This window comes from Stegodyphus dumicola, chromosome 8 (genome assembly GCF_044657685.1).
Source record: "Stegodyphus dumicola isolate Sdum_Otavi_A_Nest chromosome 8, ASM4465768v1".
Lineage (NCBI taxonomy): Eukaryota > Metazoa > Arthropoda > Arachnida > Araneae > Eresidae > Stegodyphus > Stegodyphus dumicola.
In genome coordinates this window covers 102,024,220-102,040,778 of record NC_140775.1, presented here as the reverse complement: position 1 = coordinate 102,040,778, position 16,559 = coordinate 102,024,220, and the positions used below count along the sequence as shown (strand labels likewise).

The following is a 16,559-nucleotide window of genomic DNA, read 5'->3' as shown; positions in this document are numbered from 1 at the left end:
ATCATCGAGCTTCACGCCAATTTGAAAATACCCGGATGTGAGATACAACGTTATCATGAATTTCGTGTATTTAATTTTTCGGATTATTTCTTCAATTATTGGCAAGGTATAGACAGGATACTTGGTAATACTATTTAGTTTTGTATAGTCAATGGCGAAACGCTGTGCTTTATGATTGGTAGGTGGGAGATTATTTTTTTTTTCCTACACAAAACTACGAGGCTCGCATACGGACTGCTGATTATGCTTATAATTTTGTTTCTTAACATCTCTTTTATATGGTCCTCGATGATTATTTTCCTTAACCTTATGGTTACAATAAAGTTTAGTTCTTAGTGATACCGAATTCCCTGTGTCAGTCGCTTAATTAATAATATTCATATAACCCAGGATTATTATCAAAAAGGTTTTTGCAATATTCCTTACCAGGGATTTTATCTTGTGCCTTTCCTCTGGCCCTAAATATTCCATGGACAGCTGCGGTGTCAAAAATTAAAAATAGCCCCCTTTTGAAGCCCACCACAGACCGCTCTTGGTTTCTGGTGGCTATAAGCTTTTCAACATTGTTAGATTTCGGAGCCCGAAATAATCCTGCACTTAGTGTAGTAGTCGCGGCAATAGTATTTGAATTATTTCTGCATCCGGCACTCTTGCCGTATATCAAATTAAAAATTTGGACTTTCTGCAACATGAAGTCCGTCAAATTCTCGATTTTATACAAAATTTACTAAATACCTCCAACTGGAGCTTGTCTGTGTCCTTGACAGTGGGGAATGCTTTAAATAGTGCATACTTAGAATTTCCGAAATTGGAGATTTTACTGCCAGGCTCACCCAACACAAATTTGACGATGCATTTGTACCACTTGGAAACCTGTCCTCTAATGGCAGACTTGACAGTGGTAGCTTTCTGCGGCTCTGGTACTGGATGCTGCAGAAAATCGAACTTAACTGTTAAAAAAATTTTAAGGCTGAGTTATTTCCGTCAAAAGTTGCTATTGGCAGCTCTAAGTGTGTCAACAATAAATCCAAACCCCTCCATGGTATTGACTGTCGCAGTGGTTAATCGCACCGACGGTGCGAATAGCTAAGAGGCTATTCACACCACCCATGTTCGAGCATGCGCTCAATCAGCCCAGGTACCAGCAAGGCAAGCGGTAGCGATAGCGAAGGTTGTTAACCCAACTCAGCAATAGAAAGGGTTGTTAATATTTCACCAGCAAGAGAATAAATTGCAAGTAATAATTATCAGTTACAAAGACGAGGTCAATCTATGTACATGATAATGTTCAGGAAATGATTAGATAAAATAGGGATTGAATGATGGTTCTAATTGCAAGCGAGGACGTGTAATTAGTTAAAAAATCTTTAATGTATTGACAAAAAGGCTACAGAAAATACTTAAATTCTTTTATTTATTTAACAGAGGAATTTTTATGCAAGCTTAGATCCTACTCTTATAGCATAGGACTGTCAGAATTTATTATTCAATAAGAAAATTTACTGAAAATTATAATATTCTTATATGTTCATCACTTTTTCAGTATCCACACATGTTTATAGGTTCAAATGCCATACTTCAAAATCAAAGTTATCTATGAAATAAAACCTTATAAAAATCTGATAAATCATTTGTGTGTGCAAATTTTTAAATCTAAATTTCTTACATTAAATTATTTCTGTCTTCTAAATTACATCTCATTATTTATTTCAATTTAATTTATTAATGTGTTTGTGTTAATATTTCAAAGTTCTTTGAAGTACTTTTTGTGTCCTGAAAATGCCAAGTATTTCCATAAAGAAAAATAAACAGGTATACAGAATTGTTAATGACCAGTATTATATGATTAATTGTTCATTTAATAGTTTATTTAATCACTTTTAACTTATGTCATGTCTAAATTTTCTACACAGAAATCCTCAGTCTAATTTTTATTATCTTTCCTGGGACGCAAATTTTCAAAGAGGAATGAAGAGAAGAGGAATGTCTTGATTGCACAAAACACATCTTTGAAGCTAAATGTATTCTAAGAACAAAAAATGCAAACAAGGACATTTTGTGTCCCCCCCCCCAAATCAGCCGTTTAAACTATTCCAACCGCTCAGAAAAACGATAAATATTGCCTCCATAAAAATCTGACCATTTTTATTTTTTTATATTTTAATAAAAGGAAATGTGTTCCTTCTTTTTATAAGAAAAGGAACCTATTTTCTTTTCTAAACTTTTGAAAGTCGCCAATGCTTAAAAAATGATAAAATACGCCAAGGTAGGTAGCCTGCCTAAAAAAAAAAAAAAAAAAAGATTCACTACACTTAGGCAGTTCTCATACATAGAATTCGTTCATTTCGATTGGGTTCAAATGACGGATCTGACAACTCGATGCGCATGCGTGGTTTAATGTTGGTGTGAATTGCTTAAGCGGCTAATCTCACCGCTGGTGTGAATAGCATCGGCCATTGACTGTGGAACACAGGCTTGCTACGTTGAGGAAATCACTCTGAATGGTGAAGTTTCCCGTGGCACAGTTCTTATTGCTCGGATGCCAGTATACGGTCTCGCACTTTTTGGTAGTATAAATCCACGAGCTCTAAATGATTATATGAGGAATTATCCCCAGGTCTTAATGATAACAGAAAGTCAGATAAAGGGTCTAAAGAACACTTTATTCAATCAAATATAGTTGCACAGATGGCTCCACTTGGGCTTACACAAAGCCAACACGTCTAGTTTAACTCAAACAGGTAACGGTGAACTTAAAATAAAATGCATTAAATTTGGCCTAACGGTACACACGATAATGTAGCGCGCAGGAAGGCTCTGACTCTAGAAGTCGGCTGAAGACATGCTTAATGGCTAGAAGCACTCAACGTCACAGAGTCAAATGGCTAGTAGCTCAAAAATAAGAACGGCATTTAAATAAGAAGCAGGCATTTAAAAACTACGGGTACGCTCTAAAAACACCTTCCCTTAATTAAACACCTTCCCTTAAACACCTTCCCACCTTTTGCCTCATTAGAATACAATCGCGCTAGTTTATTATCATTCTGGCCAGAAAGCATGGGTGAAAACGAGACTGAAAAGAAAGCTGCTTTAGCTAAAAATTAACTGTTAGTCAAACTAAGTAAATCCCTACAATGATACCGGCAATGTTTGTTTTTGCTGTTATGAAAATGGCCAGATTAGGATGTTTTCTCTTTTTAGAAATCTGATGCCATAAGCGGACGAATGTGTCCATAACATCACCAAAACACGTTTGTTGTGAAAAATTGTATAGATTACTATTTTCTGTAGGATTCTTGTGCATGTATTTTCATAATGTTAAAGATACTTTATAGCAGGCCTGGATTAATCATTAAGCAATAAAAGTATAGGACATCAAGGAAAGGGGGCACCTCAAAAAGATCCCTGGTTATTTAGGAAAGATGGCACCAGAAAATTTCCCATTGCTGATTTTACCATGGAATGCATGCATAATGCATCTAACTAAAATCAAATGAGAAGGAATGAAGAAGGCAATGGCGTAAGCATATGTATGGCGGCATCAAAATCTTTGAAGTGCTTCTAAAGATATAAATCGGACACTGAGTCACTGTTTACTATTATTCAATTTAAAAAGCCAGGTTAGAAGATTCCCTCCCCCTAAGTCTTTTTTTTTTATATATATAACGAAAGCAAATATGTCATTAACTCGGTTTTTCAAGTTTCCTTTTTTTTTAGGAAATGCATTTTTCATCTGCATAGTCCAAGTTATAAATGTAATGCATATATTTTTGTAAACAAACTAGCCAAAATTCTTTCATGGATAATCATTTAAAATTAGTTTATATAATGTGTTTTTATTTGTTTATTTATTTTTTCTGCCATAACTTCGAAATATGTTTGTATTTTACAGACGAAAGGTTCTGCAAATCTCTTCTGGCATTCATGATCCCGGAACTATCCGGTGGGAATTGGCCTTAACATTATTTTTAGCATGGATCATTTGCTACTTCTGTATATGGAAGGGAGTGAAATGGACAGGAAAAGTATGTCTGAAAAATTCTGCAGCAGTATATTTTGCATAACTAAGCAAAAAATAAATACAGTCAAAAGTCGTCAATTCGGACACCCATAATCCGGACCTCAAAGCTACAAACTTTCTGCGTTGCGTTGACGCATGCGCGTAAGAACTTTACGGCTGCGAATATGCGTGTGCGCATGCTCAAAGTACGTTTAATGTATAACGGATGGTATAAACTAAGCTAAAATTATCTAATTCAGTTAATGTTGCAGATTGCGTTGTACCTTAATCTTCGAATTGGATCCGGCTTATTATTTTTCGCAGACTGTTAGAGCAATTTTATAAAAGTAAGCTTGAACTTTCAATTATGTGAAATAGAATTTCCGATATATATTTACTAATATGTAAAGGATCTACAAATCGAAAGTATGTTTCGAAGTCCATTAAATAAAAAGTGGAATTGCTGCAAAAAATGGATAAAGGCATATCTTTTTTTTTCTCTAACCATTCCAAAATTTGTTTATCAATTTCACGCTGCGGCGGGAGGGGGAGGGAAACGCCGCGGCGTGCAATGAATTGGAAGTTGATCTGTCAGCACTGTCCTTATCTTCAAAGCAGATGTTTTCATTTTATTTGGCTTTTAATTCCTTACTAAATGTAGTATTTCATCTCAATGTATTCCGTCTTTGATATGATTTAAATCAAATTCCTCGTCATTATAATTTGCTTCCGATAGTGAAGAAAGTGACACAGAAGTTATTGAAAACGAAAAAATTTCGATTGACAAATTAGTCGGTATTCTCGACACAGCAATTATAGGACTTGAACAGCGGAACTTTGTAACTGAACAAGAAATTATGTCTGTTTATAGAATTAAAGAGAAAGTATTATCACATAAAAGGAAGCAACTTATATTGAAAGAAATGTTTAATAAAGTAAACAAATAAATATTAAGCTTTTTTTTTTTTTTTTTTTTTTTTTTTTGTAAATTTTGATACTCTTTAGATCATAATTGTTCTTTATTTCATAAATTACAGTTTCATATTTTTAATTTTATAATTTCTGCATGCCATCTTACCACATTTAAACTGATGATCTGTAATCCGGAAAAACCGATAATTCGGAATCGCCGAAGTCCCGACGAGTCCGGATTAACAACTTTTGACTGTACTAACACTATCATATGCTACTAAGAGGTACTTCTAAAATATATCTCAAAACTTCGTTTTTTTTATTAATTTTTCTTATTCTCTCTCTCTCTCTCTCCTTTTTTTTTTTTTTTTTTTTTTTTTAAATTTTAAAATGAAACTTTCATGAATAATGGAAGAAAGGAAAAATTCTAGAAAATTGTTTGCTAAGTCTTCTGTAGTTCATGACTACAGTGTAAAGGAATCTTAACTTCAGCAGCCCATTACAATTTTATGTTTAAATTATAACTTTTCTGGTAATCTGAAAATGAATTACTGGAAATTATATGCCTAATTTTCTAGATTTGTGAGAGTATAAAAATTTTAAAGAAATTTTAACTTGTTCTGATAATCCAGTATTGCATGTTAATTTAATGAAAGCACTGGCTATGCTTTTATTGAATGGTCTGAGATTAAGTATTTGTTAACATTATATGATGCATGGAAGGCATGTAAATTTTAACATTTGATAATAGTATTTTTTCCTTTGTATCTTAAGTAATCGTATGTTGTAATCATGACTACTGTGTTTCAGGTTGTGTACTTTACTGCAACATTTCCTTATGTTATGCTCACTATTCTCTTGATTCGTGGTGTTACTCTTAATGGTGCAATGAAAGGAATAATATTTTATCTTAAGCCCGATTTCACCAAACTTTTAGATGGACAGGTAATTACAATCTTATTTCACATGTACTGAAAAAGATAGTGTGCAAATAAATGCATTAGATATTAAAATTTGTATTATTAAATACTTTGTTCTGTATCTGAAAAATATCATCAGCTCAGAAAATGAATGACTTCTTCAATTAAAAAATAATTTGTCTTTCAAAATTAACCCGTGAGCACACGCACCGATCCGACGAACACGAGAACATGCGCCGGGTATGTCATACCCGAATAAAAAAATTGTAATTAAAAATTTGTCAAAAAAATTAATCGTTTTTTAAAAGAATTTAAATGTAAAACCAAGTTAATACTTCATTTTAGACAAAATAGGAAACAATAAGGAGAGGAAAAATTATTTACTTACTTCTTGAACATTGTTTACAAAATGAGGTCATATGTTCTAGACATATAATTTTGCTACAATTTTCACAAATGAATCTAGTCTTTCTATCTTTTTTCTTGGAGCACTCTGTACACCTCTTGTAAGTCATTTTAGGTTTTTTGGGGGACTGTTCATTGTTAACATGTTCATCGGTGGTCAGTGTTTGTCCAGAATCAGGAACCACAGATGCTCGTCGTCGTTCATTTTGAACATTTTCTATTAGCTGCATCCCTAAGGCTTTGAGAAAAGTACTCATCCCATTTACGAGTAAAATTTTCTCGTATTGAATCAATATAAATATTTGTACTGTCAAATACATGTTTTAACATATCTTCATCGATAAGCAATGACAAGGAATCTAAAGGTGTTGAGAAGTCTTTAGAATACTTTGTATTTCTAGGTAGTTTAGTTATAATATTTTTGGCGCCAATTCTAACATTAGTCCGGAATTTATTTTTTTTTTCATTTTTTCCAACATAAAAACTCATTGCTACATTCTAGAGTTTCATTTTCTGTTTCTGTATCTGAATCACTACTCTCTATGGGTGAATCATGATTACTATTATATTCTTCGTCATCAACATCTTCCTCTTCTTCACTAAATGAATCCTCATCAGAAGAAACTGTTTCAAGGAGATTTCTCAATCTTTTCATCTCTTCATCGTAAAGAATATACGGCACCATGCTTACGACTCAAGAAAAACCTATACTAAAAGCTTGAAAACGAGAAGTGCGAAGTGACTCACTGAGAAACTCGAGTACACGCACGGGTATGACATGCCGAACAATGCTGTTCCTAAAAAACCGTTGCACTTACCACCTCAGGAATTTCCCCCATTTAAGTATGTGACCTTGAACTCAGCTACACCAAGTTTCGACCTTTTATGAAATAATGAGCGAGAAATATACAAAAAGAAAAATGCACATGGGTATGACATACCCGCTGCGTGTGCTTGCGGGTTAATAATAATTTAGTTCTTATGCTCTATTTCTATGTTCTTCCTTTGTTAATGAGCCATTGAAATGTTATGTTGTTTTAGCCGTGTTTTTTACATTTTTTTCGAAAATAGTGTATTAACTGTAAAAATTGTATATAGATAGGAACCCAAAATTGCTATTTTTTATTTTTCTTTATCTTCGGAGAAATATTAAAATGTTTTTTAAAGTTCTTATTTGCTGTTTTTGGGTGGTTTAATCCAATAGTTAACTTCACAAATATTTTAATCTGAATACCATAAGTAATCGGGCAGATTCATACATGAGCTATATATGCTGAAGCTGCAAATTGTAAAGGCAATAGAGTTTGAAGTACAGTAAAAGCCCTACTGTCCGCCATTCAATTAATGGGCAAGCTCAAGTAACTGGAATATTTTTAGAAAATTTTTCCCCAGAAAACTTTAGTAAATAAAAGATTTGTAATGCCATTATAGAGTTTCAAATATTATTAACCTGTATACATCATTGCCAAACAGTGTGTTTTAGCTCCAGTGATGTCATGTTATGATGTCCCATGTCATAACACATTCATATGAAGTTCACTTTGGTTTAATATTGTTATGAATTTTGTGCATGGATAGATGATTTAAGTGCTGTACATATGAAATTGTTGTACTTTTCTGTGTAATATAACATGAAAAATCTAGAGCTGTGAGCCATGCTGGAAAAGTAAGAATACAGGGGCAAGTCTGGTTAACATTAAGTAAATGGGTATCTCGGTAATTTGGCGAGATATCGCCAAGCTGGCAACTAATTTTTTTTGCCAAAATTGCCGTGAAATTCTCTAAACTCATCAAACTTGGCGGCATTTTGGTCTGATCACTGTAGTAGGTATTGTAATTGAATAGATGTAATTGATCACTATATTAGCTCCAACCACAATTCAACCCTCATATTGCCTTCCAGCTGCTTTGTCTGTCTAGTTTCGAGAAGCAGAAAATACTAAAAATATCTCGGTGGTCGGGTGAAAACTATATAAGGCAGGAAAGAGCATCTGCTCTCAGTTATTTTAACAGGTGTACCACAGGGGTCCTTACAATATTTATGTGAATGACATTTTTAGTACACCTCGCACTACATTTGCAGTGCATGCTGATGTTACAACAATCCTTGCACAAAACACATTTAGTCCAGTTATTCAACATCTTCAAAGCCACATATATGGACTAAAGGCCTGGAAAATCAAAGTCAACGTGAGAAGACCACTGAAGTCATGTTCACCAGAAAAAAAGAATATTCACTAGCATCTGCAGTTATATGGAACAACTGTGCCCTGGGCTAAGGAAGTCCCTTATCTGGGGGTGATACTCACTAATTTTCTCAGTTGGACCTCACACATACAGTCTATTCTCCAGAAGTTTTAAGTTCATAAAACTGAACTATACCCCTTGATTACTTGAAACAGCATTTTGTCAACTGACGTGTTACTCTTTTATAAGTCTGTGTTGCAGCCCGTGTTATGTTATGCCTGTCTAGTCTTGGTGTATTCTAGTAAATCTGGCAGAAAAAACTTCAGACTGCACAGACTGTGTTCTGTATAGTCTGAAATTCTGTACAAATCTCCAAAGCACTCTCGTACGTTTGTGATAATGTCATTCATGAAGAACTTGAAATTGTCCAAATAAGATTATTTTATTACTATCTTGCATGAAAATTTATGCAAAAATGAGAACACTTAGTCATCCTGATCTCCCGAACTATAACTATGTGGATAAGCAGCTTAGAAAGCAGCCCATGGCCGTACTAAACTCTAGGTTGATAATGAAGCAGTTTAATATTTAATGTCATTTTATTTATAATTTTTTCTTCCTTGATTTGTGTTATTTTACTGGATTATTATTATTGTATGTATTCTTTTTAAATTGTGTATCATGTATAAACTTTACCACTATGACCACTGCATTATGCACTTGAGTACTTTTTGTTCCCAGCTCGATCAGTTTTATGAACAATCTCCTCCAACTAATTAATTAACATTTATAATATATTTTTTAAATTTTCAGAATGCAAATTTGTTATTTTATTTATTAATGTGTAGAAGCATTAGGTTATTTCGAAAGCAAGAGAGATTAAAAATGAGCAATGCCCTTGCCATTACTTGAACCACAGACTTCTTGAGTACGCATGGAGCGTGCTGACCACTACATCCTTGAAGGCATGCTAAGAAGGTGGGAGAAACATCTTATATACTCCCCCTTTTAAAGGGCGAATGGGGTTTAGGGGACCCAAATGCCAAATCCTGGTGGCAAAGAATTATCATTCACCACCTTTTAGTTTTTGGGCGCCACTGTAGAGACATTAAGTTATTTCGAAGCAGAAGAAATGAAAAATGACTACGACCACTGCCGTTGCCGGGACTTGAACCACGGACGTCTCGAATACATGTGAACCTCTGACACCATGAAGGCAGGCTAAGAAGGTGCAAGAAACACCTTATAAATGTATTATTAAGTATATTATTTTGAAATTTTTAATCGCTTGATTCGGGGTAAAGAAATGAGCCAGGCACTTGGGGCTTTGCAACACCATTCCATGTCAGCTGCTCTTAGTTGTTAGCTCAGCATGAGTTCCATATACTATCTTGAGTTTAGCTTTTGTCTTTAGCTGCACTTTGCATTGTGTTGTGATTAATGTTTTTAGTAGTTTGAAGCATCCCTACTGATTGTTCTTGTTCTTCGTGATACTGTGAAGATTTATAGGAGTATTTTTATGGAAAGTTTCAGATCTCTGAAATGTTTCTTTTGATACAATAAATTTTAGCAATTAATTTATCAGCTGACGAAGCTTTCTAGGTAATTTTTACTGAACTTAAATGAGAATTATGATTAAGTGCCCAACTATCTGCTTATTTGAATAGGTTAACTGTTATAATATATGCTTATTTCTGCTTTTTGAACATAGGATTCAAGTTCCTTGATGTAAAATTTTAATGAATGCTGGTTTAATTTACCTGGTATGTCAAACCAACATTGATAAGATTTGCTATAAATTTCCCCAAGAATTACAATCTGGGATGAGGTCTTCAAGACTTAAGTTTACATTTCTCCCATCGTAACAAAAATTTATTTGCTCCTGTAGAAAAGAGACTTCTTACTATGTCTGATTGCCTATAGAATAGAACTTTATTCAAAATCTATGCCAATTAAAGTTGCTTTTTTACCTAATTTAAATTTTTCAAAACTGAATTGTGATTGCTTTGTTATGTTACTATGTTTACATTTTTCATTTCAGCATAACATTTTGCAATTTTATAATTTCTCATTAAAAATCATAAATACATGTGTATATTTATTTATGTTTATCATTTCCAAAAATTTTTGTTGATAGAAGCATTTGCTCTGAAAATAATCATGTATATTGAATATTTCATTCTGAACAGTAGATATATAAAATATTTCATAGTAATCCATTATCCATATGAGTTTTTTTAGGTCTGATTTATTGGCTCAAAAGGCTTATGTTATAGAATTAGGAATATGTAATTTAAATTTTCTTTTATTGCATTTCACTCTGGTTTGTAGTTTTAAGATTTCACCTTTTTTAAACTATGAGTAACTGATACTGAATTTGTTCAAAAAATTCAATTACTTTCTTCTTAGGTATGGATTGATGCAGGAACTCAAATTTTCTTCTCTTATGCCATTTCATTAGGCTGTATGACAGCACTTGGTAGTTACAATGATTTTCATAACAACTTTTACAGGTATATTTGCTCAATTTGTCTAAGTTGTATTTTGTATATCATTTAGTTTTTTGATAAAAGATTTAATTTATTATACATATATAAAAAAGTAACGTGAATTTAATATTTTAGGCAATGTATATTCATAGCTTGTTTAAATAGTGGAACAAGCTTGTATGCTGGCTTTGCAATTTTCTCTGTGCTTGGTTTCATGGCCACTGAACTTGGTGTTGATGTTGAATATGTTGCAGAAAGTGGTAAGTTATTTTGCTTGTAATTAAAGCAATGTTTTAATTGGCATTTTATGAAAATTTATTTACAAAATTTATTCAACAGAATTATTTTTCTTCTGCCAGCCTACATTTCTAAATTGAAAACTATTTTTGCATATTTAATTATTTGAAAACTAAGTCAATTAATTTTGATGCAATTGCCCTTTATGGCCTAAAGTGAAGATAATGTGATTCATTTTCATGGATCTAGCACTTTAACTTAACATTCTAGCATATTTTTGCTAACTAAAAATTATTTTCTGAGTATTCGATATGACTTTGCCATAAATACTAGTTTAACAGTGAACCTAATTATTTTAACATCTGTAATTTGTTGACCATAGCATAAATTATAAATGTTAATAAAATAATGATGCTTTTTATAAGGCATACTTTCATTTTTTTATATAAATTGATCAAATTTATTTTAGTTAATTGCATCAGTTACATTCACCTAAAAGAATTTAACTTAAGAAGTATAGAATTTTTATGTCTACAGATTTCGCTATTGCATTTTATTATTGGATAAAAACTTCAATGATTGTGTAGAATTATGGTACATCAGCTGGAGATGCATATGTAAACTGAAATTGAATATGGTACATTTAAGTAAGTAGCATATATGTACTTACTGATGTTATTGAATTATTGCTGAATTCATTTCAAACATGGATCAAGATGTAGTTATCATTAAAATCTTATTTTATTCTTTAAATATCTCATTTTATTGTTTAGTATACATAATTGCCATTGTATCATTCTTATGATCAGATAATTAGTCATAGTGATATTAATAATTAGTCATCTTCCAAGATAATGTCTCTATTAATTATTTTTATTTAAATTCTCAATTAGCATCTAAAATTTTTTGCTGATTTGTAGAAATATCTTTCTCATGTTTTTATGTAAGTAATCTTCTAAACTGATAGAACTGAAAATATGAGGAGTGGTGGTCGATATTTCTTTGATTTAAAAATTTTGCCTTACCAATTTAACACTCTTTAACAAAAAAATCGGCTCACCAAGAAGAAATCATCCGATTGCTTTGAAATTTTGTATGCATAAATGTTTTGACCAAATATGCAAGTGATTAAAATTTGGTGTCCAATGAATGAATAGTGAGATTTCCAGAACATCAGAACTGTGCATCCAGCAGATATATATATATATATATATATATAAGGAGCTGTTCTTGGACTGTTGTTAAAACTTCCTATTGCATTGCAATTTAGGATACCTTACAACGACTAAAAAAATGTCGGGCTCATTACAGGCAACTGCCAGAGTTTGGAAGAGATCGTATCATTGGATTGATAGAGGCACATTGGGCAAATCAGAGAATCGCTCATTATATGAATCGAAACAATGCGACGATCAGAAGAACCTGGCAAGAATGGGTGGGTGGTCAAGGGCAGATTTCAGCGTCATGATATTAGCAGATGATATAGGGCCATAACAGATTGGGAGGACAGAGTTATTGTCAGATCATTTGTCACAGCACCTGATTCATCGCTATCAACCGTCAGACATGTGACCTGCACATGAGTGTCCACCATGACCATTCACAGACAGCTGATAGTGTTACATATATGTGGCAACACACTAGTTGCTGGTCAAAGTGAAGTGAAGTAATTATGAGTTGATGTTGGTCTGGAATAAACAATGTGCCATGTGAGAGTGTTGTAATGAACTTAATTATAGATCAATAAATATTAATATGATTAAACCATGGCGTAGTCGTGTGGAATAGTATTACAACTAATTGCCAGGCAATCCCTTTGGTTTTTTTTCCTTTCAGCAGATGCAAGATGGAATTTTGTCGCCCACTGCAAGGCCTAAGTTTCGACGGCAATGTGGCTGAAAACTGGCGCAGATTCAAGCAGCTGTTACAGATTTATATGAAAGCTTCAGGAAATGCTTCAAAAGATTCAGATGTGAAAGTCGCTTTATTTTTAAATGCCGCTGGTGAGGAAGCAGAACACGCTCAATCTTTCAACAGGAGATCAGGGTAACTATGAAAAAGTGCTTGAGATGTTTGAATCTTTCACAACGCCTAGAACAAATGTTGTGGTGGAGAGATTTTTATTCAATAAGAGAAAACAAGAAGAAGGAGAACTTTTTGATTGTTTCGTAACTGACTTGAAAAAACTTGTAAAATCTTGCAAATTTGGTGAGCAGAGTGACTCTGTCATACGTGATCGCATTGTCTTTGGAGTATCAGATGCCAGTTTACAGGAGAGGATGGTGCGAGAAAATAATATGGGTTTGGAAAAAGCAATTGAATTAGGGAAAGCAGCTGAATTGAGCAAAGCTCGTGCTCAAACGTTAAGAGAACACAATGTCGACAGCGTAACTAGAGGGAAAGTGAAGCAACATCTGGCAGGAGGAGCCAATGCAACCTTAGCAGTGAGGAAGCACAGTGGATGGTGTGATGACACTTCAAATACTAAGACATCTTTATGTAAAAAATGCAACAGACATCACGTTAATGGACAGTGTCCGGCATATGGAAAAAATGCTTTAATTGTGGCAAACTAAATCACTTTTCGACTATGTGCAGACTGAAGCACATCCAAAATGTTTCTCAGCATGATAACGTAGATGTATATAGGGAATCTGATGATGAATTCTTTGTGAATTCCATAAATGTTCAAAGAACTAAAAGTGTGTGCTCAACATCGTCTACAAAAGAGTGGGCTAAAACTGTAATTGTTGAAGGGAAACTGTGAATTTTGGGTCTGAAGTGAATGTTTTGCCTGTGAAAACTTACGAAACACTGAGTGCTAAGAACTCTAATCTTATTTTAAACATTTTGGGGGTCCAAGGTTAAACCTGATGGGTCATTAATGTCTCAGATGGTGTGGATCATACTCCAGAGTTTTTAATTGTTTCTAGCAAGCATATACGTCTATTATTAGGAATTGATGCATGTGTTAAACTTAATTTAATTCAGTTTATAAATTAGGTTGGAATATGAATTTAAGGTAAGTTGGATCAGTATACAATTGTTTTACCTCCATCTAAAGATCAATTTATTATTAATAATTCAGAAGTGTTTGAAGGTGTGGGAAAATTTAATGGATTGTGTAAAATTATGGTTGATGATCAGATAGCTCCTGTAGTGAGACCACCATGTAGAGTACCACTTAGTTTAAAACCTAAACTTGAATTAAAATTAAGTGAATTAGAGAGACAGGGCATTATTGCAAAAGTTGATCAACCTTTGAACTAGGTTAGCAATCTACTAATAATTGAAAAAGCTAATGGATCCTTAAGAATATGCCTTGATCCTCAAGATCTTAACAAAGCTATAAAAAGCGAACATGTGTTGATTTCAACATTCGAGGAGATTTTACCAAAGCTATGTAATAAATCAATTTACTCTGTTTTGGACTTAAAGGATGTTTTTTTTTTTTTTTTTTTTTTCTCAAATAGCGTTAGATGGAAATAGTATTGGTCTTTGTACTTTTAGCACACCATTTGGATGCTATAAATTCTTAAGTCTTCCAATGGGTATTTCCTGTGCACCTGAAATTTTTCAGAAACGCAATCTTGAAAACTTTGGTAATATACCAGGAGTATTGGTCTATTTTGATGACATCCTCATTGCTGCTAGCACTATACAAGAACATGATAAAATTTTAACAGAGGTCATCATCTGTTACTTAACTAAATGGGTAGACATAATTCCTCTAAAAAATAAAAGTGCAGTGGAAGTTACTAGTAAATTGAAATCGACATTTGCAACACATGGAATACCCAAAACTTTAATTTGTGATAACGTACCATTTAATAGCTGGAAAATGAAGAGTTTCGCAGGGGATTGGGGATTTGAAATAATCACTAGCAATCCTCGATATCCTAAATCTAATGGATTTGCAGAAAAGTTGGTAGGTATAGCTAAGAGTTTATTTAGAAAAGCAGGATTAGAGAAATTAAATGAGGCTTTACTGGAATATAGAAATACTCCAATTTCAGGTATAAATCTATCACCAAGTCCAATGCTATTAAGTAGGAATTTAAGAACACGATTACCAATTACACATACAGAATTGAAACCAACTGTAAAAGATCAATATAGAGAAAAGGTGAGGAGTAAGCAGAAACAGGCTAAAATCTATTATGATAAGCATGCAAGGGAAAGACCTGAATTTATTCCTGGGGAAAAGGTAATGTTGAGATTTGAAAATAAATGGGAGCCTGCTATAGTTTTAAAAAAACATTTAACTCCTAGATCATATTGGATTAGAACAAAAGATAATAGGGTAATTAGACATAATAAATTCCATTTAAGAAAAACTAAAAATCAGAATTTAGTGACATTAGACTATTATGATCTATGTAATGAGAATGAGGTAAATATAAGTAGTGAACATCCAAAAATACATAGTGATCCTCACCATCAAAATAATGGCAATAATATTAATCGTGATTGTGTATATAAAACAAGAAGTGGTCGTAATGTATATCGACCATCCAAATATGATTATGTAATGCATCGATTCCTATGAGCTTTCCAAAAGAGGGGAGATGTTACATATATGTGGCAACACACTAGTTGCTGGTCAAACTGAAGTGAAGTAATTGTCAGTTGATGTTGGTCTGGATTAAACAGTGTGCTATGTGAGAGTGTTGTAATGAACTTAATTATGGATCAATAAATATTAATATGATTAAAACAGATAGAACAAAATCTATGCTTGTACCGACCATTATGCCACCTGCTACTCACGCTTGCACACTGTCAAGCCAGATTACAGTGGCGCTTGTCTTGATCAGGTTATAATGATGTAGACTTGGGATGTATAGTCTTTAGCGATGAATCCCATTTCCAACTGTGTTGTGAGGATCATTGAAGATGTGTCTGGAGATGCCTGATCCTGCTTTCACTATTGCATGTCACACAGGCTCTCAACTAGGGAGTTATGGTTTGGGATGTCATTTCTCCTGATAGCCAGACCTCTTTGACCATCATTTGAGGCAGACTTACAGCACAGCAGTACGCCAATGACATTCTGAGACCTGTTTTGTTATCGTTCCTTTTGGCCGTATTTTCACAGCAAGATAGTGCCAGACCACATACGGCACGTGTTGCTATGTGTCTTACAGTTTGTCAAACACTTCCTTGGCCAGCCAGATCTCTCTCCCATTGAGTATGTCTAGGATATGATGAGAAGGCAACTGCATCTACCAGGGAATGTTGATGACCTAGCCCAACAATTGGAGCAAATTTGCAAAAAATACTGCAGGAGACTATCAGGAAGCTTTATCAGTCTACACCACGCCATGTGGCAGCTTGCATGCAGGCTAGAGGTGGGTCAGTACCTTGTTGAGCTTGTATTTTGTAACTATGCAACTCTGAAATAAATAA

The 16,559-nt window shown here is 33.6% G+C and overlaps 1 protein-coding gene across 2 annotated transcripts in view; it reads left to right on the top strand.

The window, feature by feature from the left end:
- LOC118189107 (sodium- and chloride-dependent taurine transporter-like) overlaps positions 1 to 16,559 on the top strand; it is a 256,046-nt gene that overhangs the window by 159,667 nt on the left and 79,820 nt on the right. For both annotated transcript variants that reach the window (XM_035359655.2, XM_035359656.2), the window contains exons 4-7: positions 3,893 to 4,025; positions 5,723 to 5,857; positions 10,834 to 10,937; positions 11,049 to 11,173. In XM_035359655.2, coding sequence (XP_035215546.1) covers positions 3,893 to 4,025; positions 5,723 to 5,857; positions 10,834 to 10,937; positions 11,049 to 11,173 — 497 coding nt within the window. The remainder of the gene's footprint in view (positions 1 to 3,892; positions 4,026 to 5,722; positions 5,858 to 10,833; positions 10,938 to 11,048; positions 11,174 to 16,559) is intronic.